Source organism: Phocoena phocoena, chromosome 15, assembly GCF_963924675.1.
Source record: "Phocoena phocoena chromosome 15, mPhoPho1.1, whole genome shotgun sequence".
NCBI lineage: Eukaryota > Metazoa > Chordata > Mammalia > Artiodactyla > Phocoenidae > Phocoena > Phocoena phocoena.
This window is the reverse complement of record NC_089233.1, coordinates 61,466,070-61,490,569: the sequence shown is the minus strand read 5'-3', so window position 1 is coordinate 61,490,569 and position 24,500 is coordinate 61,466,070. Positions and strand designations below refer to the sequence as shown.

The 24,500-nt window shown below is 47.8% G+C and overlaps 1 protein-coding gene across 2 annotated transcripts in view; it reads right to left on the bottom strand.

Moving 5' to 3' along the window:
• The window catches only part of HCK (HCK proto-oncogene, Src family tyrosine kinase), a 38,843-nt gene that overhangs the window by 11,490 nt on the left and 2,853 nt on the right, over positions 1–24,500 (bottom strand). The window contains exons 2-10 of one of the 2 annotated variants that reach the window (XM_065892756.1): positions 12,369–12,486; positions 9,737–9,779; positions 9,274–9,373; positions 8,358–8,456; positions 6,275–6,378; positions 3,520–3,669; positions 2,901–3,053; positions 1,065–1,244; positions 150–226 (exon numbers count right to left, since the gene is read on the bottom strand). In XM_065892756.1, the coding sequence (XP_065748828.1) occupies positions 150–226; positions 1,065–1,244; positions 2,901–3,053; positions 3,520–3,669; positions 6,275–6,378; positions 8,358–8,456; positions 9,274–9,373; positions 9,737–9,779; positions 12,369–12,485 (1,023 nt within the window). In that variant the 5' untranslated portion in view covers position 12,486. Of the gene's footprint in view, positions 1–149; positions 227–1,064; positions 1,245–2,900; positions 3,054–3,519; positions 3,670–6,274; positions 6,379–8,357; positions 8,457–9,273; positions 9,377–9,736; positions 9,780–12,368; positions 12,487–24,500 lie in introns of both variants that reach the window. The other variant, XM_065892757.1, reaches the window with a different exon arrangement.

The window sequence follows — 24,500 nt, the reverse complement described above, 5'->3', positions numbered from 1 at the left end:
CACATAGAAAAAGCATACTTTAATCCCGAGCACTCAATAAATGTTAGCTATTATTACTGTTATTACTATAGTATGTGATCAATAAACATTTGTTGAAGAGATAATTGCCTTCCTGTCCCCCTCCCCAGACTTCCCCATTAGACTCTCACCTGGGCTGAGAAGTCGATGAGTCTTGGCAATGGCTGCTTGCTGCCTTCTTCACTTTTGAGGAAGTCCAGCAGGCTGCCTGTGTCGGGGAGGGTGAAGCAACATTTACTACTCTCAGGACTTTAGCGTGTGGTTAAGATCGTTCATAGTAATGGATTTAAATAAAAGTATTTACCGCTCCTAGCGTTTGAGAAACAGAATTTGGGCGTTTGGAAAACGACTTTGTGATTGCCAGACTGGTCCCTTGACTGAGACAGCTTTCTGAGGCTGGATGACTGGGGGCATGGTTTTATAAGGTTGGCATAATTGTGTGTTTAGAAAATGATAAAAGCTTTGAGATTTTGAATCACTCTAAATGGAGGTCATGTGAGATGTTTCTGTATATAGAGAAATGGGCAGGGATTGAAAATGATTGGGAAATGGTGGTCTAAAAGAAAAATCCCTGAGACGTCCTGGATTGTGTGTAGGCAGGGTGGGGGCAGCCTGGAACGGAGGCTTTGTCAACTCTTAAGGTTGACAAAGGTCTTAGTGCTTTGAGTCTTTTTTCTGGAGCATTGGTCCAGCTAGGGAAGGTGGCTGATGGTGGGGGGTGGTTTAGGGAGTCACCCCGGGCTCTAGGGCTCACAGTGAACCCCTAGAAGCCTCTTCTCCTATCACCCAGAGGGATTCTGGCCCCATCCGCTCTCCCAGGGGCCCATGTGCTCCCCTTCTCCTGGCATCCCCCTAACAGGATTTCACCCCCTCAAACAGGAGGGTGGGGTGGACGGATATGAAGATGATCAGTGAGCTCGTGTCAGAAGAGCTCCTGGCCAGACTGGGGAAATCTTGAAGGCAAGAACCTCGACAGAGTCACCTTTGACTCTGCAATTGACCCGGAGGAGCCACAGCCTGCATCCCCAGCTCCCAGCATGTGGCACCTTTGGCCATGAACTCTGTGATGATGTAGATGGGCTCCTCCGTGACCACAGCATGCAGCTTCACCAGCTTGTCGTGCTGCAGAGTTTTCATCAGGTTGGCTTCTGCCAGGAACGCGTCCACAGACATGCTCCCGGGCTTCATGGTCTTCACGGCCACCTTGGTGTGCTTGTTGTAGGTGGCTGGAGTGGAACAGGGAGCAGGAAAGGTGGTCAGGACCCACTGCTCTTTCCCCACAGTTCTGGAAGACCTGGGTGCAGACCTGCCTCCTCCAGGATGCCTTCCCTGCCCATCTCAGCCCTTAGAGAGAGAAGGGGAAACATGGGCTTTGGCCTTAGACAGATGTGGGTTGGAGGGCCGGTTTACCACTTCCTAGCTGTGTGCCCTTGGGCAAGTCACTCAACCTCCCTGAACTGTGGTTTCCTCATCTGCAAAGGCTCTTTCAGGGATTAAAGAATAACCTTAAAACATCACTCAGATTATGTCACTCACTCACACACCTACCTTTGTTTTGTCAGACATTCATACACATACTATCTTTGCTTAAAATGGGTTATTTAATCTTAACACTGCTCTCAAAGTAAATACCAGTTTCATCATGGTCCATAAGGCCCTGCATGATCTGGCCTTGCCCACCTTGCCTCATCATCCACCAACACCCCCCTTACCTTTTGTGCACCAATCAGCCTGCGTATCATTCAGCCCCCAAGCAGCCAACTCCCTTTCCCACCACAGGGACTTTGCACATGCTGTTCCCTCACCTCACCCTACTCCTTCCCTGCTTCATCTTGTTGATCTTGTAAATCTCGTTGTTGCTTGTGTTTCCATGTTTGCCTTGGCTGCCAGGAAGCTCTAATCCAGAGTTGAGGTCTTCCTATAGTAAGAGTCTAAGGCCTCATATAATATATTTTGTTTTCCAACCTCATCAGCCCAATCTGTCTTACCTTCCTCTCCATACTTTCTCTGCCACATTCTCTTATTCAGTGCCTGGCATATAGTAGGCTCTCAATAAATATAGTTAAAATACGTGGATTTTAACCTTATTTTTTTCTGGCTGAATTGTTTGCATATCTGTAAGTTGTCTTCACTCCCATTTGGAACGTGGTGGAGTATAAACACAATGGGGGGCACCAGGCACTGGGCCAGGCATCGTGTCTAACCCACAGTCCTGCAAAGCAGGCTTTGCTATTTTTAGGTTATTAGAGGCAGGACAGCAGGGGTGGAATATGACTTTTTGGTGCTCCACAATGCCCCAGCATGGCGCTGGGCACACGGCAGGTGCTCAGAACAGCTTGTTCATCAGCTGCCAACACTGAACTCACCTGGAAATCTCCAGTTATACTTACCCATTCTTTTTTTTTTTTTTTTTTTTGCCACGCTGCATGGCATGTGGGATCTTAGTTCCCCAACCGGGGATCGAAACCCGTACCCCCTGCATTGGAAGCACAGAGTCTTAACCACTGGATCACCAGGGAAGTCCTATATTCTTTCCCATTCTTAATTTTCATCATCCTAAGAGATGTTCAGGTTATCTCAACACCCAACTAATACACTGTCCCAGCTCCATGTGAGGGAGCAGATTCCTCATCTAGGACTCCTGCTTCCCAGAAGAAAGTGTTTGACCCCAACAGGACTGGCCTCAAAGGCAAATCAGTGTTTGCATGGCAGGACAATTTGGTTTGCTATCAGAGAGGAACTGAAGAATTGCTCCTTTATGGTTATTATTCAAATCTCCCCTCTGCCCTGGGTGGCATTCCCACTTTGCCTCAGGCTGTTCCTGAAAGCAAGGACCTCCCTCTCCCCTCCTTCCCCTCCCCACTCTGGCCCTGGGTCCTTACCCATCCAGACTTCCCCAAACTGCCCAGCTCCAAGTTTCTTCTCCAGCCTGAGGGACTCCCGGGGGATCTCCCAGGCATCTTTCTCCCAAGGCTTCTGGGGTTTGGAGGACATGCAGGGCACTGTCAGCTTCTGGCAGAGTCCGTCGCTCACCTCTGGAATAGAGTCCCTGATCAGCTGAGGGCAGCCAGCTCCAGGCCAGCCACAGGCTTCCCCTTGGGGGCTGCCCCACCTGGTCCACTGTATCTGGCCCATGTTCCAAAGGGTTGCGCCTATCAGGGACATCCCCAAGAGAACAGAGCATGATGAGATGCCACCTCTGCCCTTCTGCTCAAAAGGCCTTCAGGAGAATCCGAAGCAACTATTTGTCTGGGGAGGAAGCATCAGCAGGCCTCAGAGGCTGCAGTGCACACTTGACCCGGATTCCTGGGAGGCAGGCCCACCCACCTGCGCCCCCGGTTGGAAGGCAGCCCCAGTAGAACTCACTCTTTTTTTGTTTGTTTGGCTGTGTCCCACGGCATGTGGGATCTTAGTTTCCTGATCAGGGATTGAACCTGCACCCCCTGTATTAAAAGCGCGGAGTCTTAACCACTGGATCGCCAGGGAACTCCCAGGACTCACTCTTGTAGTGGGCCACCAGCTCCTGCAGGCTGCTGAAGGTGCTCCGGGGGGAGATGTAGAAGCCCCCATTGTCCAGGGTCCGGATCTTATAATGTTTCACTGTGTCCCCGTGCTGGGGGTCGTAGTCTCGCACGGACAAAGAGTAGCTCCCTGCGTGGGCCAGAGAGAAACCCCTCAGGAGTGGACTCTCGGAGGCCTGCCACCTTGTGTCAGCAACCTGACACTCTGTAAGGCCACTACTGGCACCGTCCTGGAACCTGCTCAGTGGAGTACAGGGTAGGAGTGGGCTGTGCAGTCAGGCTTCCTGGGTGCTTGTCAGGCTGCTCCATGTCCAGCTGTGAGACCTTGGACAAGTGACCGTGTCACTTCTCTGGGCCTCAGTTTCCTCATCTGTAAAATGGGATTGGTCATACCTCCTCACCCCATCACATTGCCTGATGGTTAAAAGAAGTAATGCTTGTACTCAGGATGTAAACACTCATTAAATGTTGGCTGTCATCATCTTCATTATTATCTCTTTTTCTTCCTATCATCTATCTATCTATCTATCTATCTATCAATCACAAAAGCCAAGATACCACACAAGTTTGGTAGAAACGCTATTTAGAAACAAACAAGCAAAAAGATAAAACAAACACAAAAATATCCAGTTCAATTATTACAGTATAAACATTGAAATGTAAGTGTAAACATTAAATGCTGTGGCAGGCTGAGTAACAGCTCCCAAGATGTCCGTGTTCTAATCCCTGACACCTGTGCATATATTACCTTACATGGTAAAAGGGGTTTTGCAGATGTGATTCAGTTGTTAAGGATCTGGAGATAGGGAAATCATCCTGGGTCATCCGGGTAGGCCCAGTGTAATCACAAGGGTCCTTATAAGAGGAAGTAAGACGGTCAAAGTAGGATATATGAAGATGGAAAGTTGAGGTTGGAGAGATGTGAGAAAGGGGCTATGAGGCGAGGAATGCTGGTGGCCTCTAGAAGCTGAAAAAGGCAAAGAAACAGATTCTTTTGTGAAGCCTCCAGAAGGGACCAGTCCTGCGGACACTTTAACTTGAGCCCAGTGAGACTGATTTCAGAATTCTGACCCCCAGAACTGTAACATCATAAATTTATCTCGCTTTAAGCCACTAAGCTTGTGGTAATTTGTTACAACAGCAATAGGAACCTAATACACATGGCATCACAAAGACCAGAAACACACACGTCTTTCAGTCCACGGCCACGGTTCTGCCATTGGTGAGCTGAGGTCCTTGGGCAAGTTATTAGCCTCTCTGTCTCTCAGTTTTCTCTACCACAGTAGCACCATGTCATAGGATTTGGGGGAGGTTTAAACTGTTGCATGAATAACAGTTGATCATACATGCTAGCCACTAAGAACCTTGTCTGAATAAAAAATGAATGAAAGAAAAAATGAATGAATAGGAATAATATTCACCATAATGAATTATAGTTATATGTATTATGATAAATGATATTATTCACTATAGTGAATGAATAACCCCACAAGGTAGAGGTTCTTTATCACCACAATTTTATAGATGAGGAGCCTGAGGTCCAGGGAGGTGAAGTAACTCACCCACAGTCACACAGCTTGTAAGTAGCAGAGCTGGGAGTCAAACCCAGGCAGCAGGCTCTGGGACCCCCACTCTTAGCCACTCTGCCCAGTCAAGGTGAGGCTGATTTGGCCGATGCTGGGTGGGGAGAAGCAGAATCCAAGAAGAAGCAGGATAGGATTTGGGGCACTTGTGCTGCAAGTTTTATTAACTCGGCGAACCCGCCTATGCCCCCACCTCTGAGGGCTGTGACAGTGGCCCAAGCTCACCTTCCTGCCCCGTAGGTCTGCCCCTGTGTGCAGGATGGCCCAGCGGGAGAAGAGAAGCCGAGGGCTGTGTACGGCTTTACCTTTTTGCCCATTTCTTTTCCTCTGGGGGCTGAAAAGGGGCTTGTTGGGTGGGAGGAAATAAAGCCTAAATATTCACTGACCCAAAACACTGATTTTGAGTGGTGTTCTAGCCACATTCAGGCTTCCCCAGTTCAGATACCTAGGGAGTGAGTAGAAGGTCACACAGATGCCTTCGATCGTTGGCCCCAAAACTGTTTGCCCAGGGTACTGTGAGGTCACACTTTACGTAATTTACTGATTTCTTTGAACCAAGCAGTCTTTAGACTAAACACCGTAGTAAAGGTCCACTCTGCGTGTGAAATCCGAAATCACGAGACTCCTACTTACATTCATTCCTTTGGGAAAACTGGCCTCGGTTGATGTCAGTTTGAGTTACGCACTGTTTGGGGGCACTGCTCTTGCCTCCTGTGCGATGACCCGGCACAAAGCCACCCTCACAGCACAGAAATTTCAGGAAGCAGGCCTCCAACATCAAAACTTCCAAATACCTCAAAGGAGCTATTTTAAGCAGGGTCCCAGCGAAGGCCCTCCTTTGGGAGGAGGCCACCCATTTTCGTATGGAGAGAGGGAAGAGTCAGGTCTAGGGACAAGATATATTTTGATGGATATTTAAAAGAATACAAGCAGGATTTTGTTTTTAGGGGCGGTCACTGCCTCCTACTTCCATTGGCCTAAGCCGGCAGCTCTGGGGGCTGAGAAGGCCCAAACTAGGCTTGAGCAAAGGGCAGGAGGAAGCTTGGAAGCCGCAATGGGCTGGTGAGTTGTTCAGGCCCCCATCCCCCGGGGCATTCCCCGTGGGGTAGGGGTGGGTGGGCAGGGACACAGGGCTGGGAGGGCCTGCATCACCTTTGGTGGTCTCGCTGTCCCGCATCATGAAGGAGCCCAGCACATTGCCAGGGGCCAGGAGTTGGCGCTCTGCATCCTTCCGGCTGATGCCCTTGAAGAACCACCTGGAGGGGAGGGGGGTGCAGCGTGTGAACCCGTGGCGGACAATCCCGGCCGGCTCTCAGCGCTCTTGCCCGGCACCAGGATTCTGAGGGCCAGGCTTCCTGCGGGATCAATTTTACTCAGATTCTTTTGGGGAAAACAACCATTCTTTTAATATTTTAACATTAAAACAGACATTTTACCAAACTGGTGAATCCAGTTTGCTGAGGCTGAAACTTATGCAATTTGGGGAGCTTTCTTCAAGAAAAGTAACACAGCGTTACAAATACAAAATGCTCGTGGTCATTCCAGCACCGCCCAATGGGAGGGATAAGGTGATGAACAGAAAGATTGGGTGGAAAAATACAGCAGTCTTAACCAACTGTGGTCAAAAATCTTACTTTTTCAAATTTCACAAGAACATTTGACCATCTTTTCAGGGTCTTGGGAGGCCCCTGTGAGTGAGGGCTGAGCTTTGTTACTGCCTCAGTTCATCCTCCTCTGTGGCTACAGAGTGAATATAAAGTCGGCATGCATTTCTAAGATAAAAGGTGAGATTGCAAATGAGTTTATACTTGGGACCATATCCTTGGACCTTTTCTTCATACTCCCTAGATGTTTGGGATCTTGGGTGGAAAAATTCAAGCAGCAGCAAACAAACCCGTTCCCTGAGGAGTAGTTCATGTGCTGTGATGGAAAAACCTCAGACCAGAGGTCAGCTGGCCTTGACCCTGCCACAAATCTGCTGTGTGATTTTGAGCACGTCGCTTTCCCTCTCTGGACTTCTGTTTCCTCTGCTATCAACTGGGGAGACAGACAGCTGACATTCCTCGAGTTCTTGTTACCCACCCAACAACTCTGTGGAATCATTGCCTTTATTATCCCCACTTTATAGATGAGGAAACTGAGGAACAGAGAAAGCAAGTAACTTGCCTGGCGTCATATAGCTAGGAAGTGGTGGGGGCAGGATTCAAAGCCAGGCGGTCTAACTCCAGAGCCCAAGGTCTTAGTCACCATTCTACACCTCCCACTCGCCTTCTTTGCTCTCATTTGGTAAAGTAATTCATGCCATGGTAAAATGTTCAAGCAATGTTAAAGGGTACAGAGTAAGAGCTATCTCCCTGGCAATTCCATCCCTAGGAAGTTATCCCACCGCTCTTGCACAGGAGGAAGTGACATATACGCAAGGAGATTCACCGCAGCACAAGACTGGAAGCAGCTTAAGTGGCCGCTGGCAGGGGATAGTGGGGCATCTACGTGACAGACACTGCAGCTGTGAAAAGGAGGATACTGTAGGTGCTGCACGGAAGAGCTGAACAAAAGGAGTAGAACAGTGTGCGTTCAATCTGCCACTTGTGTAAAACGGAGGGAGATATATGTATTTTCTTAATCAAGTATAAAGCATTTGGGAGGACGTACAAGAAACTGGTTGCTTCTGGAAGGGAAGTAGCTGGGTGGGGATAGGGTGGGAGGAACGCTTTTCACTCTTTATCCTAGGTCCTTCTGCACCATTTGCATTTTAAAACATTTGAAAATATTGCCTATTTCAAGGCAGATGAGGAAATAAGATCTCATCCCACGCTGATTCCAGTGTCCCAGCTGCCCTCCCCAGAGGCAGCCTCTGTGAGCAGTTTCTTGATGCAGACACAAGAACCCAGGAGTGTAAGACTCACATAGGTATTTAGGTCAGTGGTTCTCAAGGTGCGGGAGGCAGATGGCAAACCCGTGAACAACCAAGGAAACAAGATCATTTTTGCTAGTGAGAAGTATCTAGAAGGGAGTAAAATGGGTTTCCACGAGAGAGAGAGAATCTCAGAGGGGACCTGCTTGAGACCGGGAAGGCCTCTCTGAGACTGGAAAGATGAGAAGGAGCCAGCCAGGCAAAGAGCCCTAGGAAGAGTGTGCCAGGCAGGGGAGACAGTGAGTGCAAAGGCCCTGAGGCAGGAGCAAGGCTGGCTCTGTTCATGCTTCCTTCTGGAGGGCGGGGAAATAGAATACTCACTCTTCTGTCTCCAGAGAGTTGACTCGGGCAACGTAGTTGCTTGGGATGTAGCCCTCTTTCCAGGTAGCCAGGGATCGTGCTCTCCACCACTCCCCAGATCTGAGGGACAGGAAGAAGCAAAGGGGTCAGAGGGCAGGAGGACCACTCCTGGTCCTCTTGGGCCCCCCAGCCTTGGCCTGGAATACCCCCAACACCAGGAAGCCGGTAGGGTGAAGGGCAGGGCCACTACTGTCTCCACGCCCAGCCTTCACCCCGTTAAGGTAAATAACTTTACAACAATCCCCACTGTGCCTCTGAAGGTCCGCCCAGGGCTAGAATCAAGCCCTGTACCTGCATTCAGAGTCCTAGGTTTGTGGCCTCACTCTTATTCCCTGGATTTGTGGCCTTGGCCTTATTAGCCATATGTAAGGTGGGGCCCTATGCCCATGGCAGACTCACAGTGGCTCGTTGGGGCTGAGAGCCAGAAGGAGTGGGCTCAGGAGTCTGACCAAGCATAACCACTCCCATCCTTGGGCCCCAGGACATACTAGACACTACATCCACTGATGGTGAAGATGGTAGGAGATTGGAGGTAGCAAGCTCAGAGATCCATGGATTTCTGAATGCAAAGTCACCTCAGCAGGGTCTGGTCCATAGGTAAGGCTGCAGCTTAATCATAGGAGTCCAAGGAAGGCTTCCCTGAGAAAGCACTTTCTACTGTCCATCCTTGCCCAGATGTACCATTAGCAAGTATGCAAGCCCCTTTCCTGTGGCTGTAAGCCAGGTTAACAGCAAACTCTTCTTCCTTTATTACGATCAGGTTCTCATCAGTCATTTACATCCTAGTGTAATATCAGGTCCTTTACTGAAGCACAAGAGAGCAAAACTGAGTATTGGAGACAGGTATGTCTTAGAGGGGAGTGGAATGGGGACTCACTCTTCCAGGACCACCATCTGGTCCCCCTTCTGGAAACTGAGGTCTTCATGGTGAATGGCCTCGTAATCATACAAGGCAACCACAATGATCTCCTCAGAACCTGCTGGGAAGAGAGACATGTGGGATGGTGAGGCTTTATCTGAGCACACCCACAGTCCTGGGTGTTTCCCACCCCAACACCTGGCACCCAGCCCTGGACCCCTTGATGTGTCTGTCTCGTGATATAAGTAAGCATCTTGCCATGCCAGCTGCGATTCTTGAGTTTAAAGCTAACAGTTTTGTTCATGTTATGAAACAACATTATAGAAAAACAATAGCTTGTACTAAGTACTTTGGGGGAAATTTATGGGATTTTCAAGAGTGGTTTTGACTGTTTGGGATTTTTGCCTCAAGCTCTGACTGAGAACCTAACCTAATCCGCTACATAACATGACTCCACTACACGTGCTTGCCAGCTACTTACCCTCTGTGGACCCTGGTGGGTTGCCGTTGCTACTGTCAGGCCACTGTGGGGAAGAAATGGGAGAAGGGGATGAATCCAATAGTGTGTGTGTAGCCATGGAAGGTCTGTGTCAAAAAGGATATCCCAGCCCCGTGAGTCATGGGAGGAGGCCCAGAGAGGGCTGGGAAGTGCCCAAGGTAACACAGCACATTAGGGGCACAGCCAGCACAAGGATGCAGGTCTCTTGGGTTGTAGGCTCTGCCTTCAGCCTTGGACATACTGGGGGACGTACTTGTGCCTTCCCCTCGACATACAGTGAGGGGCTTGGTCCAGATCAGTGTTTTCCAAGCTATGTTTGAAGAAACCCTAGGTCTACCAACGTGGCCCATGAATAAAGGCTCCACTATGGATGTGAAACAACATAAGTGTCTGTCCAAAGGCGAATTGGTTCCTACGCTGTGGTGCTCTAAGCAGCCCTTATAAAAGGGAGGCCGCTTCATTCCTGACACAATGAGACCTCAAAGATATATTGTTGAGTAAACAAAGCTAGTTCTTCAGAATGGTAAATATGATACATTGGTATAAAACACATACTCAAACATCCTAAACACTTTCTGTGGACACATACTGTACACATGTGAGTGTAAATTCATGGAAAAAGGTTTGCAAGGTTCCATGCCAAACTGACAACAGCTGATACCTCTGAGGTAGGGTGTGGTATTTCTAGGGAGGGGGGCATTGGTCAGCAGAGACTGTAGCTTTCACTGAAATCTGTGATTTTTATTTTCAAGGAGAATGAATTTGTGTGTTACACACATAAGTAAATATTAATTTAAAGAAATAGGTTTGGGAAACACTAAGAAGTGTATCCTTTTTGGGGAGAGTCACAAAGCCCATTACAAAGATTTATAAAGGCTCTGAGTCCTACAGGGAAGGAGTGTTTGGCCCAGTGTTTTGCAAACTGATATGACCTGGGAACCCTTTCTCAGTTACTAACTTACTGCTGAACCAGTGCTCTGAATGAGGGGAACAGTGAATGGCTGATAATAGCGTCCCTTAAACCTGATGCCCAGAGAGAACAGCCAGAAACTGGTGGGAGAAAATCCTCTGCTTCCCACTGCTGACAAGCCAGAAGGCCTCAGAGAACCTGAGAACCTGGAGCCCTGGCCACAGAAAGGGCCCCGGGACATGCAGGCCAGGTGAGAAGCAGACCTGGGAGTGACTTAGGGTTTAGGATGTCAGCTCAGGATCTCGTGTAACCTCAGGCTGTATTAATAGATGTCAAGTGTCAGAAGGAGGGAGGTGAATATTCCAGTCTTCTCCCATTTCCATGTGTTTGGGGCAGGACTAAGGGGCAGGTATGTGATCCGGGAGTAAGGGTTATGGGGTAATATGCCTCCCTTCAATACAAAGAAGAACCTTCTAAGGGGCACCAGGAAAGAGTGTACCCCTGCCTCTGCAGGCAGCGAGCAGAGGCTGTCCTTCCTGGACAGCCTCAGGTAAGGGGATGGACGAAAGGATCCTGTAGGAGAGAGAACCTAGCCTTGAGTTTAGGAAGACCCAGCTCTGCTGCTTCCCAGCGGTATGAGCCCAGGGGAGCCATTTAACCTCTTTGAGCCTCAGTCAGCCTGGCTGTAAAGTAAAGTAACTCCAGCCTCAGTTTTTGGATTAATGAACAGAAATACCTCACTCCAGTGCCCGGAACATAGTAGGTTTTCAAAGAACAGTAATGATTATTACAACTGTTATTGCTGCTCTTAGTACCGTTGTCCCTTTACTAGTACGATTATTGTAATCTCTACTCTTGCTACTGCTACAGCTCTTCTGACTATCACAACTACCATTACTAGTGGGGCTACTTCTATGGCAACTACTGCTCCCAGGACCCCCACTATTGCCACCATGACTACTGTTCCTGTCACCAGCATTTGGCTCTGTCACTCTTGTTCCTACCCCTGCACTGCCCAAGTTTCAATCCTTACAACCAGGTGGTCTTCAGCAAGTTATTTAATCTCTCCGTGTCTCATCTGTAAAATGGGTATGATACAAATCGTGGCCTACAAGAGCACTGTTGTGAGGACTAAAGGTGTTAATAACAGTAGTGCACTTAAGGTAGGGCTTGGTTCATCGTAAGCTCTGTAGAAGTGTAAGAGAAGTAAGCAAATAACCTCTGCTAGCATTGCCACTTCTCCCACTTACTCCTTCGGCTTTTCTCCCTACTGCTATCGCTGTTATATTCCCACTAGTTTGTTGTTACTGTTATTGCTACCATCGTTATAACAGTTACTGCCACGACGCTGATACTGTCATCATTCCTGTCATCACTTCAACTGCTGTTGTCACTAACCTGCTCACTCATTACTCTCAGTACTGCTTATGGTACTTCCTAGGTGTGAGGCCGGCCATGCCCCCTGGGACCTGGTCACCCAGGCTGATGGGCCAAGGCCTGGGCAGTGGGACGAGGGGCGGTGACATCCCTGCCCTGGGTGCTCGGTGCAGGTGTATCCTGGGGAGTCAGGGAGCTGCTGGCGACCGGTAAGCTCCATTTCACCCCAGACTCACCCTGCTCGCCCTTGGGAAAACAGGAAGCGGTGAGGGCAGGTTGGGGCAGCCCCCGGGCTGCCGCCGGTCTCCCCTTTCTTCCCCAACTCACCCGCTTGCCCGAGGATGTGGGATCCGGCACATACAAAGCGCTGTGTGGGCTGGTGTTGGGCTCCGTTTTTGAGACCTTGCCTCCATCCCGGAGGAACTTGGACTTCACACACCCCATCCTGTGGTAGAGAGAAGGGAGATGAGCCCAGCTTGCTCTGAGCCCCACACGGGGGAGTCTTTGATGCTGGGCTCTAGACCCCGTGTTCCCAGGCTGGCACCCTGTCACCTTCCCTGTCTCCCCTCCCCCTCTCTGCCCCCCTCACCCCACCCTGGCCACGTGGAGCTCACTCTGCCCTTGTCATCTCTGGGCTTCCCCACACCACGTCTGGCCCGCACCCACACAGAGCTGACAAGCTGTCGTAGTCATGCTAACAAGGACCCCTGCGATGGGGAGTTTATTCAGAGAATAAATCGTGATGATCATTGAAATTCAACAGGCGGAGCCTCGGAGCAGAGTTGGGGGTGGTGGTGGTGTGGGAGCTGCCAGCTCTTGGGTCAGAAAGCCTGAGCTGACGCTTGACCCCTCCCTCCCCAACTAGCAGCTCACTTACCATGCCCCCTGCTCCCCAGTCTCAGTCCCTCATCAGCAAAGTGGGCATAATAATACGACCTCCTCGCCGGGCGTTGGGAGGACGAGAAAGCACGTGGGTGGGGAAATACTCAACACAGAGTCAGGCTCAGAGCAAATGGTGAAGTAAAACTATACTCTCATTATATAACGTCAACATTTTATATAAACTGATAAGGCTCAGGTCACATAATGTGGCTCAAACAATCAAGGTCATCATATTCCTCATATCATTTTCTAGTTGCCTTCTAACAGCTTCCTTCCTTCTTCCCTCCCTCCCTCGACCCCTTTTCCTTTTTTCTTCCTTCCCTTCTTTCTCTCATGGATTTATTTGGTCATTCAACCATGCATTTACTCAGCAAATGTTTACTGAGCACTCTTCTAAACCGTGATTAAGACAAGCAAGTTCATGCCCTTACGGAGCTCGCTCTGGAGGTGGACGGGAGACACAGACGATAAACAGGTAACAAATAAATAACAAGACAAATTCAGTTAGTGAAAAGCGTGAGGATGATAAAAGAGGATGTGATCAGGAGCAACTATGCGGGGCCTCTTTACACAGGGCAGTTGGGGAAGGCCTCTCTCAGGAGGTGATATTGGACCTGGGGCCTGACTGACACAAAGGAGCCAGTTACGTAACACTCTGAGGGAACAGTGTTCCAGGCAGGGGGAACAGCAAGTGCAAAGGAATGTGATTGAAGAGAATCAGGCACTGAAAGGAGGCCAGTGTGACTGGAGATCACAGGCAGCAGAGAGAGGATAGCATGTGACAAGGATGCCCCATGCTGTGAGGACTTTGGATTTGATTCTAAGGGTGATGGGAAACCATGGAAAGTTTCAAGCAGAAGGATGACGGGGTTCAGTGTGTACTTTAAATAATCCCACTGGCTGCTCGGTGGAGTATGGACTTTAGTGAGCAGGGCAGGGAGCCCTGTCCACTGCAGGAGTCCAGGCTTGAGATGATGGTGGCCTGGCCCGGGGTGGTGGCTATTGAGGAGGGGGTAAGAAGTGGACAGATTCGGGGGACATTTTGGAGGTAGAGCTGACAGACTTTGCTGGTGGATTAATCAAATTTAAAGACACTTAAAGAAAACACTTTTACCTGATCAGAGTCAAAACTTAATTATTGTTAAAGTGGCAGAAACTTTTTCTTTCTTTTCTCAAAATGTGCACATGTATTTGCTGAGAAGATAGGCTGTGAGCAGCCACATAAGGAAGTAACTGTCTTCCTCATCTCTACACAATCACAATTTTCTTCTAAAGCAGTTAGAACTCAGTTATACTTATCTTGTTAAAATAAACATGTGTTCGTGGCTTAAGAAATAACCCCAAATTCCTAGGTTAACGAGAGTTTTTTTTTTTTTTTAAGATTCTTTTTATTTACAAGGATGTTTTCTGTCTGTCCTGGTGGGAACTGGGAACAGTTTACCACATCAAGACTTGAGCGGTTTTTGCTTCATTCGCCTTTTGCGAATAAAGTAAGGAACTAATCCAGACTCCTGGAGTGCTAGATCATTATTTTGAAAAATTATTGCAATGAATCAGTGCTTTATAATGTACTTGTATGCATTGAAAACAAAAACCAATACCTCTCTGACTTGTGATAAATATGGTTTACAATTGTGGGAAATAAAACAGCATATTGTGTGGTTTTGTATGACATAAAATTATATTACGTTCCATATATTTTGATTAACTTAAGGGTGTTCTGGGAAGAGCATAGCTGTGTGAGGTACAGCCGCTCCCTCCACCTCTCTGAGTACCTATTTGGTATGCCTTACATCATCAAGTTACATATTCAGCATGGCCACAGGGTCTTGAGGGATGGGTCTCCCCAGGCATGAACATGCATGATCCATGGATGGTGGGGTTCTACCTCCCGGGGTGGCTGCAATCACAGATGAGTTGAGAAGTGTAAAGGTGTCTGCCACACAATAAGCGTGACAGAAATGTTAACCATAACCATTTCCGTTCCCTAGCAGATGTGGCACTGCCCTGGAGCATAAAGCAAGCACTGTTTGCAAGTCCTTTGGCCTACAAGTGTAGAGATACCACAATACTCTAGAAGTTAACTTTTTAAAATAGGGAATTCCCGTTAGTTCAATTTTTGCACAATAAAGTTTTTTTTTTTTTTAAAGTGATGAACTGGCAGGAGTCAAATTTGCATAAAATGTGATTTCCCCCTAAGCCAAGAGAACCATTCTACTGCCTGGTCTGGAGTGGCCTCAGAAATGCTTATTTTCATGACCACTAGACCTAGCAATGTAACGTGAGCCACGTATATAATTAAAAATTTTCTACAGCCACATTTTTTCAAGGTAAAAAGAAACAAGGGAATTAATTTTAAGATGTATTTATTTTTCCCAATATGTCAAAATTATTAACATGTAATCAATATAAAATTATCACTGAGATACTTTATATATATATATTTTTTCAAGCAGACTCTTCACAGCCCAGGGTGTGTTTTACACGTACAGCACATCTCAGCTAGGACTCGCCGTGTTTCACGTGCTCAAGACCTGTCTGTGGCTCAAGCTACTTTACTCAGCAGTGCAGATACAGAAAGTTTCCATCTCTGCAGCACAGCAGAGGCTGGTCTTGTTCACGTCTGTGTCCCTCAGCGCTTAGCTCAGTGCCTCCCTGGCACACGGTAGGAGCATAATGCACTGTTAGTGAGTAAATACATGCCCAGAGCCCACACTTTATGTGGTCAGGCCAAAGTAAAAGCATCAGGACCTGGTTCCTGCTCCAGTTGGGATGGGAAGACTGGACATACAGAACTGCCTTCCCAAGAAGCTGTTAGGGATTGGCAAGGACAGTCAGAGCCATGCAAAGACTGCTAAAATACTTACTGAGTGAGAAAAGCAAACTGCAAAACATATACAATATCAAGCCATTTTGTAAAACGAATATATATCTGGGTTCTGCCACTAACGTGTGTATGTTAGTTTGTTCATAGGAAAAACAACCTGTTTATAATAATTGAGCAGCAGGATAATGAGTTGGGTTTTGAAGAATGGGAAGGATTTCAATAAAGATTGGGGGAAACTCAAGAATGTTCCAAAGAAGCACTGACTTTCAAAAAGGATTTGAGGGAGCTTATAATATTAAACCATATACAGAGCACTTCAAGACTCAAAAAGGGTTATGCTACACCATTTAGAAAGGAAAGATTATTGAACCAGAAGCCTAGGGTGCTACTGCTACTGCCATTGAGTACTAGATTTATCTCTGAGTTTCCTAGCAGCCAAGATAAAAATGGCAATTTGTACATTGTTAACATAAAATCCCAGGAAGCATGGCGATTTACTGAGAGAAACAAATATTTTTTGAGCACTAAATTCAAAAGAGAATTTATTATGTGGATCATCCTATAAAGGTCACTGGAGAACACAATGAACAGTGACTGGCAGCAAAGTCTGCTGTATGTTGACAAGCAGTCCCCAAATACATGATGCTGATGTTTGGGTGGGTTTGGAAACCATGGGATGGGGGTGGGGAGAGGGCGAGGGAAGAGGTTTATATATCCCAGGGCTTCTCTGCAGAGTGGGGGCTGCACAGTTGCTTGAACTAAGTTAGAAATGTAAGAGTGCCTGGCTACTCTGAGTGTGACCAGCATGAAGACCAGCAGCATCTTCCTACGGGAGGCGTTAGAAATGCAATCTCAGGCCCCACCTCCCAAATCGGAATGTGTGTTTTAACGAGGCTCAGGTGATTCACGTGATCATTCTAATTGAGAACCGGGCAGAGTGAACATTTTTTGCTCTTGCTTCCTCAGCACCCATCCCTTTTCTGATAACAGTGCCTGGATATTCCTCGGGCACCCAGCTTCTCCCACTCAATGGGGTTTCAGGGGGCTACCCCACCCTTGCCTTCAGGGATTGACAACTTGATACAGGCCCAGCCCATTAGAGAATTCCATGTCCCCCGGCAACCAATGGTGCTTGGTTCAGTTATAGGTATGTATGTGATCCTAGACGAGGCAGAGTCTGCCCTGGGGTTTTGCTGGAAAAATTAGGGAAAAGGCACTCTCTTTCCATAAGCATTGATGTGGATGTGAATGTAGATGTAGGTATAGATGTGGATGTCGATGTAGATATGGATGTGGATGTCGATGTAGATATGGATGTGGATGTCGATGTAGATATGAATGTGGATGTGGATGTAGGTATAGATGTAGATGTAGATATGAATGTGGATGTGGATGTAGGTATAGATGTAGATGTAGATATGAATGTGGATGTGGATGTAGGTATAGATGTGGACGTTGATGTAGATATGAATGTGGATGTGGATGTAGGTGTAGATGTAGATGTAGATATGAATGTGGATGTGGATGTAGGTATAGATGTGGGTGTAGATGTAGATGTGGATGTGAATGTGGATGTAGGTATAGATGTAGATGTAGGTATAGATGGAGATGTGGATGTGGATGTAGATGTAGGTATAGATGTGGATGTAGCTATAGATGTAGATGTAGATGTGGATGCAGGTATAGATGTGTGTATAGATGTAGATAGGGGATGTAGAAAACTGGAGCTCTTGGGAGCCGTTCTGACATCATGAAGGGAGGGACTGCCTTTGAGTGAAGCCATCACAAAGGACAGCAGAGCTGAACAATGGAGACAACGTGATTCCTGAAGACACGTTTGAACACCTGGATCCAACTATGCCTAAAACTTTCCAACCTCAGAATTTTTCTGATTCACGAGCAAGTAAATTCTCAATTTTGCCTAAGCCAGTTTGAGTTGGATTTCTGCCACTTGTACCCAAAGAGTCCTCACTGATTCTTGCATATCCCTGGGCCACACTCTGGATTGAATGAACTAGAGTTTCTGGGGATGTAGGCCTGGAATCTGCATTTCTAACAATTCTTTAGGAGATTCTTATCACACTAAAATTTGAGACCAACCAATGTAGTGGAATGAAGGCCAAACTTGGGGTCTGAATACTTGGGTTTGGATCCCAGTTCTGCCACTGATTGTCTGTGTAACCTTGAGTAAGTCACTTCCCCTCTCTGAGCCTCATTTTCTTCCCTGTATAATAGAAGGCACTTGCTTCTCAAGCTTGTGGGACAGAGATGTGAAAGGCTTTAAAAATTTTCTGAAAACACATGTTTCTTGTCTAATCTGACTCGAAACCAGGCTCTGAGGGCAGAAGTGGCCTGCCTGGCCCCAGACTAACTTAGAACAGCTGATCCCTGACTAAGACACTTGCTCAGGTCACTGCTGAACTCCTGGGACCTGAAACCGGCTCCTCGTCCCCTCAGCTTCTGCAGGTGCTGCATGGAAGGGAAATGAGAAAGTCCAGCTTGCTTGGCCTGGCTGCTTCCCATGGTCACCGTGCTGGCTATGGAGGCCTCAGAGACGCCTCCTGAACTCTCAGAGCCAAGCCCAGGTCCTGCCTGTGCATCCTGTGCATCGGGCGGGAGATGGTTTTCCAGGAGCTTTTAGGCTCAAGCAGAAGCTTGTGAGGGCTGGGGGAGAGGAGCCCTGGAGTTTGGTCCCACCTCTGCCACAGACTCACTGTGTGACCTCAGGCAAGTCCCAGCCTCTCTCTGGGCCTCAGTTTCTCCAAATATGAAGTGAGATGTTGGATGATAAGCTCTCTGAAGGGAACAGCTATAGTTCTTTCCTGAGTAGCATCTACTCCTTCTTTTGACAACAGCTCCCCAGTTTTCTTTGGGAACCACCCTTCCCCCATTCTCAACCCATGGATTGTGGTAAAGCTGACTTCAACCTCTGGCTGTAGGGGTGGGTCTGTGACCAAGTCTGGCCAATCAGTAATAGAAGTAGAGATGGGCATGTGACTCAATCCTGGCCCGTGAGAATCATCCGTTTGGCTGGAAAAGAGGCTTGCAGTTGCAAAGCAGAGGCAAGAAATGAAGAAATACAGATTCTCCAGCCCTACCTGAAGTTGACGTGCTCGTGGACTTTCCAATAGCCCCCTTCTTCTGTTTGAGCCAGTTTGAGTTAAATTTCTGCTCCCTTAAACCTCAAAGGGTCCTGCCCAGTGCAAAGGAAATTCTTACAAGGGATTGCAATTCATACTCAAGTGTTAATGGCTTACGGGAAAGACTGCCTTGATAGGAAGTTTGATGGAAGAAAGTAAAGAGAGTACTAGACCCATTAGAGTAGGTGAGGGTGTGTGAAGTATGGACCCCATGAAGATGACGGCACTGAAGCCATGCTTAGAAAGGGCTTCCATATATATTTGTGGAATGAATATATTGTGTTCAACCTTCTCTAGGCCTGACCATACTTGGCTGAAGTCAGCAGGACCAGAATTATGAACCCACCTGTCAGATGGGGAAATGGAGGCCCACGGCAGAGAGCATCCCCAGGTGATCAGTGGCAAGTAGAACAAGAACTCAGCTCTCCTGCCTCTCATACTTCACTGGGTCAGCCTCAGAAGCTGCAGTGGGGAAAGGGGAGGGGGGATGAGTTAACACAAACAGGAAGCTTAGGAAGGCAGACCGCCAGAGGCCCAGGGCTCAAGACTGTCCAGTTAGAGGAAACTTCCCTTCTCTGAATAGCTCAGCCATGGGGGTGGGGGAGAAAGCATTTCACTATGAGGGACCAAGTCCCTGAAGAGTTTTCAGGAGTGCAGAGCCCTACAGCTCCCTCTTCTTGAGTTCCCTGACTGTCTTCTGAATGAACCAGCCAAACCTTCAAGTGATTGTTATCCATAATGGACATTTAGGGGTCACCCCTGTCTCCCCATCTCTTCCCTTTTCTGACCCTCAGCTTCTTTCTGATCAAGAGCTCAAAACTTTGACTTTGCAAACAGGAAGGGACTGGAGAGACCTTTGTTTTACAGATGGGAGCAGCAGCCCCAGAGAGGGCGGGTGTCATGCCCTGGTTTACACAAAAGCAAGTGACAGAGCAACACACTGAAGAGGAACTCGGGCCTTTGGTCATTTGCCTCACTTGGCCAGAGGGTTGGCTCTGAGATGCATGTGTTCCAACCACTTGTTCCAAACGTGTAGTAAGTTTTTAGCATGTTCAATGTTACCTCTGGGTCACCTGGTCAACTCCAGAACTCAAAGGCACTTGCAAACCTCCTTAGAATAATAATGTTATCTTCTTTAAGGTAGGCAGGGGGCAGGGAAGTTTGGAAAACATAGGATGGGATTTGAAGCCAGAAAGAGCTGGGCTTGAATCCCCATTCTGCCTCTTACAGAAGTGAGCCTTTTAAAAATATAAGTCAAGTCATGTCGCTCCTCTGCTCAGAACCTCCTGGGGCTGCCGTCTCACTTGGAGTAAAAGCCCAACTCCCCTCTATGGCTGGCAAGGCTCCATGACCTGGAATCCCCTCAACCTCACAGTCCTGTCTCCTCCAGCCCTCCCTTGATTTTTCCATTTCAGCCACACTAGCCTCTTGCTACTCTTCAACTCACCAACCATGTGTCCACCTCAGGACCATTGCACATGCTGCTTTCTGGAATGTTCGTCACCCAGAAAGCCTCTTTCTCTTCATGCAGATCTCTTTGCAGATCTCACTTTCTCAGAGGGGTCTTCCCTCATCACCCTGGCTAAGATAGGAACTCCGCCCCCAACTCCCATCACTTTCTGGCCCCTTCCCAGCTCTATTCTTCATGGCTTTAACCACCACCTAACGTGGCAATTCTACTGAGAGCAGAATTGACAAATGGCCCCAGCTGCTGTGCTTTGAAGACCATCACTGTTGCCATGGGCTGCTCCCAGCCAGGGACTGAGTGTGGCGGGGATACTGAGGCAGGCCCGTGCCAGGGGGACCTCTGATAGGAGACTTTGGCTAAGGGCTCTTTGACAGCCTTGCCAACCTTCCTTAGAACTGCCCTGCAGTCTAAGACACTTCCACCTTCCCTTCCTTGCTTGTTCTCTTCCTTCCTCCCTCCTTCCTTCATTTGGAGTCAGACGTGCCTGCTATCTGATGGCTCTCCTAGCCTCTCCTAGCTTCCCCCACAGGCATTCCCTCTAATCAATTTCCTGCACACTTAATCTCTCTGAGAGTCTGCTTCTCAAAGGACCTGAACTAACACACCTATTGTTACCTGTGGATGTATCATCTGTCTTCCCATAGAAAGTAAGATACACGAGGGTAATGATTGTTTGGTACATGGCTATATACTAGTGTGCAAAACTAGGACACAGTAGGTGCTCAATAAATTCTTGACTAATTGAACAAAGTGCCCTTTAGCTGCCAGGGTGCCCTAGATTTCCCCATTTAAACAATAGTTACAAATGTGTGTTCAAACTGAGAAGGACTCTCCATGTTTGTTTATCTCTGCTTGGAGAGGAACAAAGTCTTTCCTCGATTGAAGCTGAGTGGAGGTGGCCCCCTTCAGAAAGGACATGGTGGCCAGTTCACCCCAGGGACAACTTTTCACTTCAACCTCCCAACGTGCTCCGAGGTCAGCTGCCCCCAAATCTGTCCTCAGTAAATGGAAACTTCAAAGCCAAAAAAACACATCCTCTGACCCTTTTACACTTATTCTTTTATAGTTGACAGAGCCTATTCTTTTCTGTTTTGGTGGGTATGTGTTTTTTTTTTTTAAATTACCTTTCATCACCTAGTAAAACAATACACCGTCCTTGTTAAAAATGAAAACAAGGACTTCCCTGGTGGTTCAGTGGTTAAGACTTCACACTTTCACTGCAGGAGACCCGGGTTTGATCCCTGGTCGGGGAACTGAGATCCTGCATGCCTTCGCGGGGTGGCCAAAAAAATTTTAAAAAGAAAAATCGAAAACAATACAGCAAAATCGAAGTCACCTTTGGAGTAAGGCTTGTAACGTACCCTTTACAGGCTCTCCACGGCCACCCCTCCCCCCTCCAGGTAGCCTCTGCGTGTGCGTTTGCATACATGTACTATATCAGAGAAGATGCTGTCGGCGCTCTGCCCCATAGCTCAGCGCTTCACCATTTCCGAACACTCGCTGGACGTCCAACTGCTAGCACTTGCATCTCTTTGCCTAAGAGATTTCTCTGTGGCCCTTGGTGCCTGCTCTGCCCTTGAGCTTGGCAAGTGGAAGTGCTAGAGAATCACCATCCCTCAGGAGCAGCCCTCGACCAGTGGCTGACAGGAGCAGGCAGATAAATACCCCCGTTCCTTTGCTTCTCAAGCGCGGTCACCCAGTTCCTTTGCTTCTCAAGCTCCCAGTGGAAATGAGCTCCAGGTGCCCACAGCGGCACTGGCTTGATAACACACCTTGATTGGCTGCCTTCTCTCCTTGTTTTGCTTCCCCACTCTCCTACCAGGGTTTTCTGGGATCTGCTCCCAAATAAGCTAAATAGTAAATGCATTTGAAATCTTTTCTATGGTCTGCTTCTGGGGCAACTCAATCTGAGACATATATACCTATAGAAAATATGGAGTATCATTTTTTGTGCGTGTTAACATCAAAGGAATACTGTTCTGCACACATCATGAGGCAGTATTCTTATTCCCATTTTTTAGATGAGGAAATTGAGACTCAGAGAGTGAAGGAGTTTGCCTGAGGCATCACGACTTGTATGAGGCAATGTCAGCACTCAAACTCAGGTCTCCTGTGCTCTGTCTACTGTGCTTATTGCTCTGGCGGGCAACCTATTCTCTTGGTTGCACCTAAGTCTCCTGGACCAAAGGATTTCATGGTGATGGTGGGAGCTCTGGCAGGTGTCATAGGGCAGGATTAGGAATGCAAGCCCCAGTGCAGTGCCATCCAGAGGGTGCAGCATGTGTGGCCACAGCCACTGCCAAGAACAGGGCACGTTTTACATTCAAGCAAGGGTTTCTTCTGTATCATTACCCATGCCTCTGAAAGTACACTAAAACTCCCAGTCATGGGGTGGAGGAAACTGGAGAAATGGGATGGGGATCAAAATGCTGTGAGGGGGGACTTCCCTGGCGGTCCAGTGGTTAAGACTTTGCCTTCCAATGCAGGGGATGCGGGTTCGATCCCTGGTTGGGGAGCTAAGATCCCACGTGCCTTGTGGCAAAAAAACGGAAACATGAAAACAGAAGCAAAGATTCTAACAAATTCAATGAAGACTTAAACAAAAATGTGCTGTGAGGGTTTGCTTAGAAAGACAGAGGCTAAGAGAGATTGTACTACTAACTTTGTGTGTAACTTTGGGAAAGTTACTTACCCTTTCTGGGCCTGACATTTCTTTTCTATTTAAAGGGAGACCTTGTCATGATTGGAGGGCTGGGCTTGAAAACTCAAGTGGCTATAGGGGCCCACAGGGCCATCCACATGAGGAAGGTGGTCCGGGCAAGGGTGCTGCAAACCGGACAGCTCAGGGGCAGTCTACAGGGCAGCCCCATTCAGCATCACCAATGCTACCATGAGTCAATAGCAGAGGAGTACAGGAGATTGGTCTAGAACCTTGGGGTTCTAGTCCCAGGACTGTCAGCTCCTCCAGTTTTTCAAGAGAAGACAGAAATCCAGATTTATGTGATCTCTCTTGACTTTAAATGTTAGCAACTAATTTAAAAAGAATCACTTTGTGGGGTCAATTGAAATACACCTACTTGCTGAAATACCTCCTAGGCAAGGGAGGGAGGGACTGTTAAACGTCCCTCAATTCCGTATTTTTGAGACGCCCTACTATGTGCCAGGTGCCAGGTGTTAGAGATACAGTAGTTTAGGAGACAGACATGTCTGTGCCCTCATGGGACTTAACTTCTAAAATAGTTTAAAGTCCAAGCCCTGACCAGTCCTCTGAATGCAGACAACTTTCTCCTCACCCTTTGGGGTAAGGGGTCCCACAGAGCATGGGGTGAGATTAAGATTCATGCTTCCCACGCCCATTAGGATGGCTCTAATAATAATTTTTTTTTTTTTTTTTTGCTGTACTCGGGCCTCTCACTGTTGTGGCCTCTCCCGTTGCGGAGCAACAGGCTCCGGACGTGCAGGCTCAGCGGCCATGGCTCACGGGCCCAGCCGCTCCGCGGCATGTGGGATCTTCCCGGACCGGGGCACGAACCCGCGTCCCCTGCATCGGCAGGCGGACTCCCAACCACTGCTCCACCAGGGGAGCCCTCTAATAATAATTTTTTAAAAAGGAAAATAGCAAGTGTTGGCCACAATGTGGAGAAATTGGAACTCTTGTACATTGCTGATGGGAATATAAAGTAGTGGAATACAGTCTGGTGATTCCTCAAAAGTTAAACATGGAATTACCATATGACCCAGAAATTCAGCTCCTAAGTATATACCCAAGGCAATTGAAAACAGGTGCTCAAATATATGTACATGCATGCCCATGGCAGCACCATTCACAATAGTCAAACCGTGGAAACAACCTGAATTCCCATCTACAGATGAATGGATAAACAAATTGTAACGTATACATACAATGAAATACTATTCAGCCATAAAAGGAATTAAATGTGTCAGTATTTAACTGGATGAACCTTGAAAACGTTACGTTAAGTGAAAGAAGCCAGTCACAAAAGGTGTGGCTTTGTGTGATTCCGTGTACATGACATACCCAGAATAAATTAATCCAGCGATACAAAAAAGCAGGTTGGTGGCTGCCAAGGGCTGAGAGGAAGGAGGAACAGAGTAACTGCTTAATGTATGGCGTTTCCTTC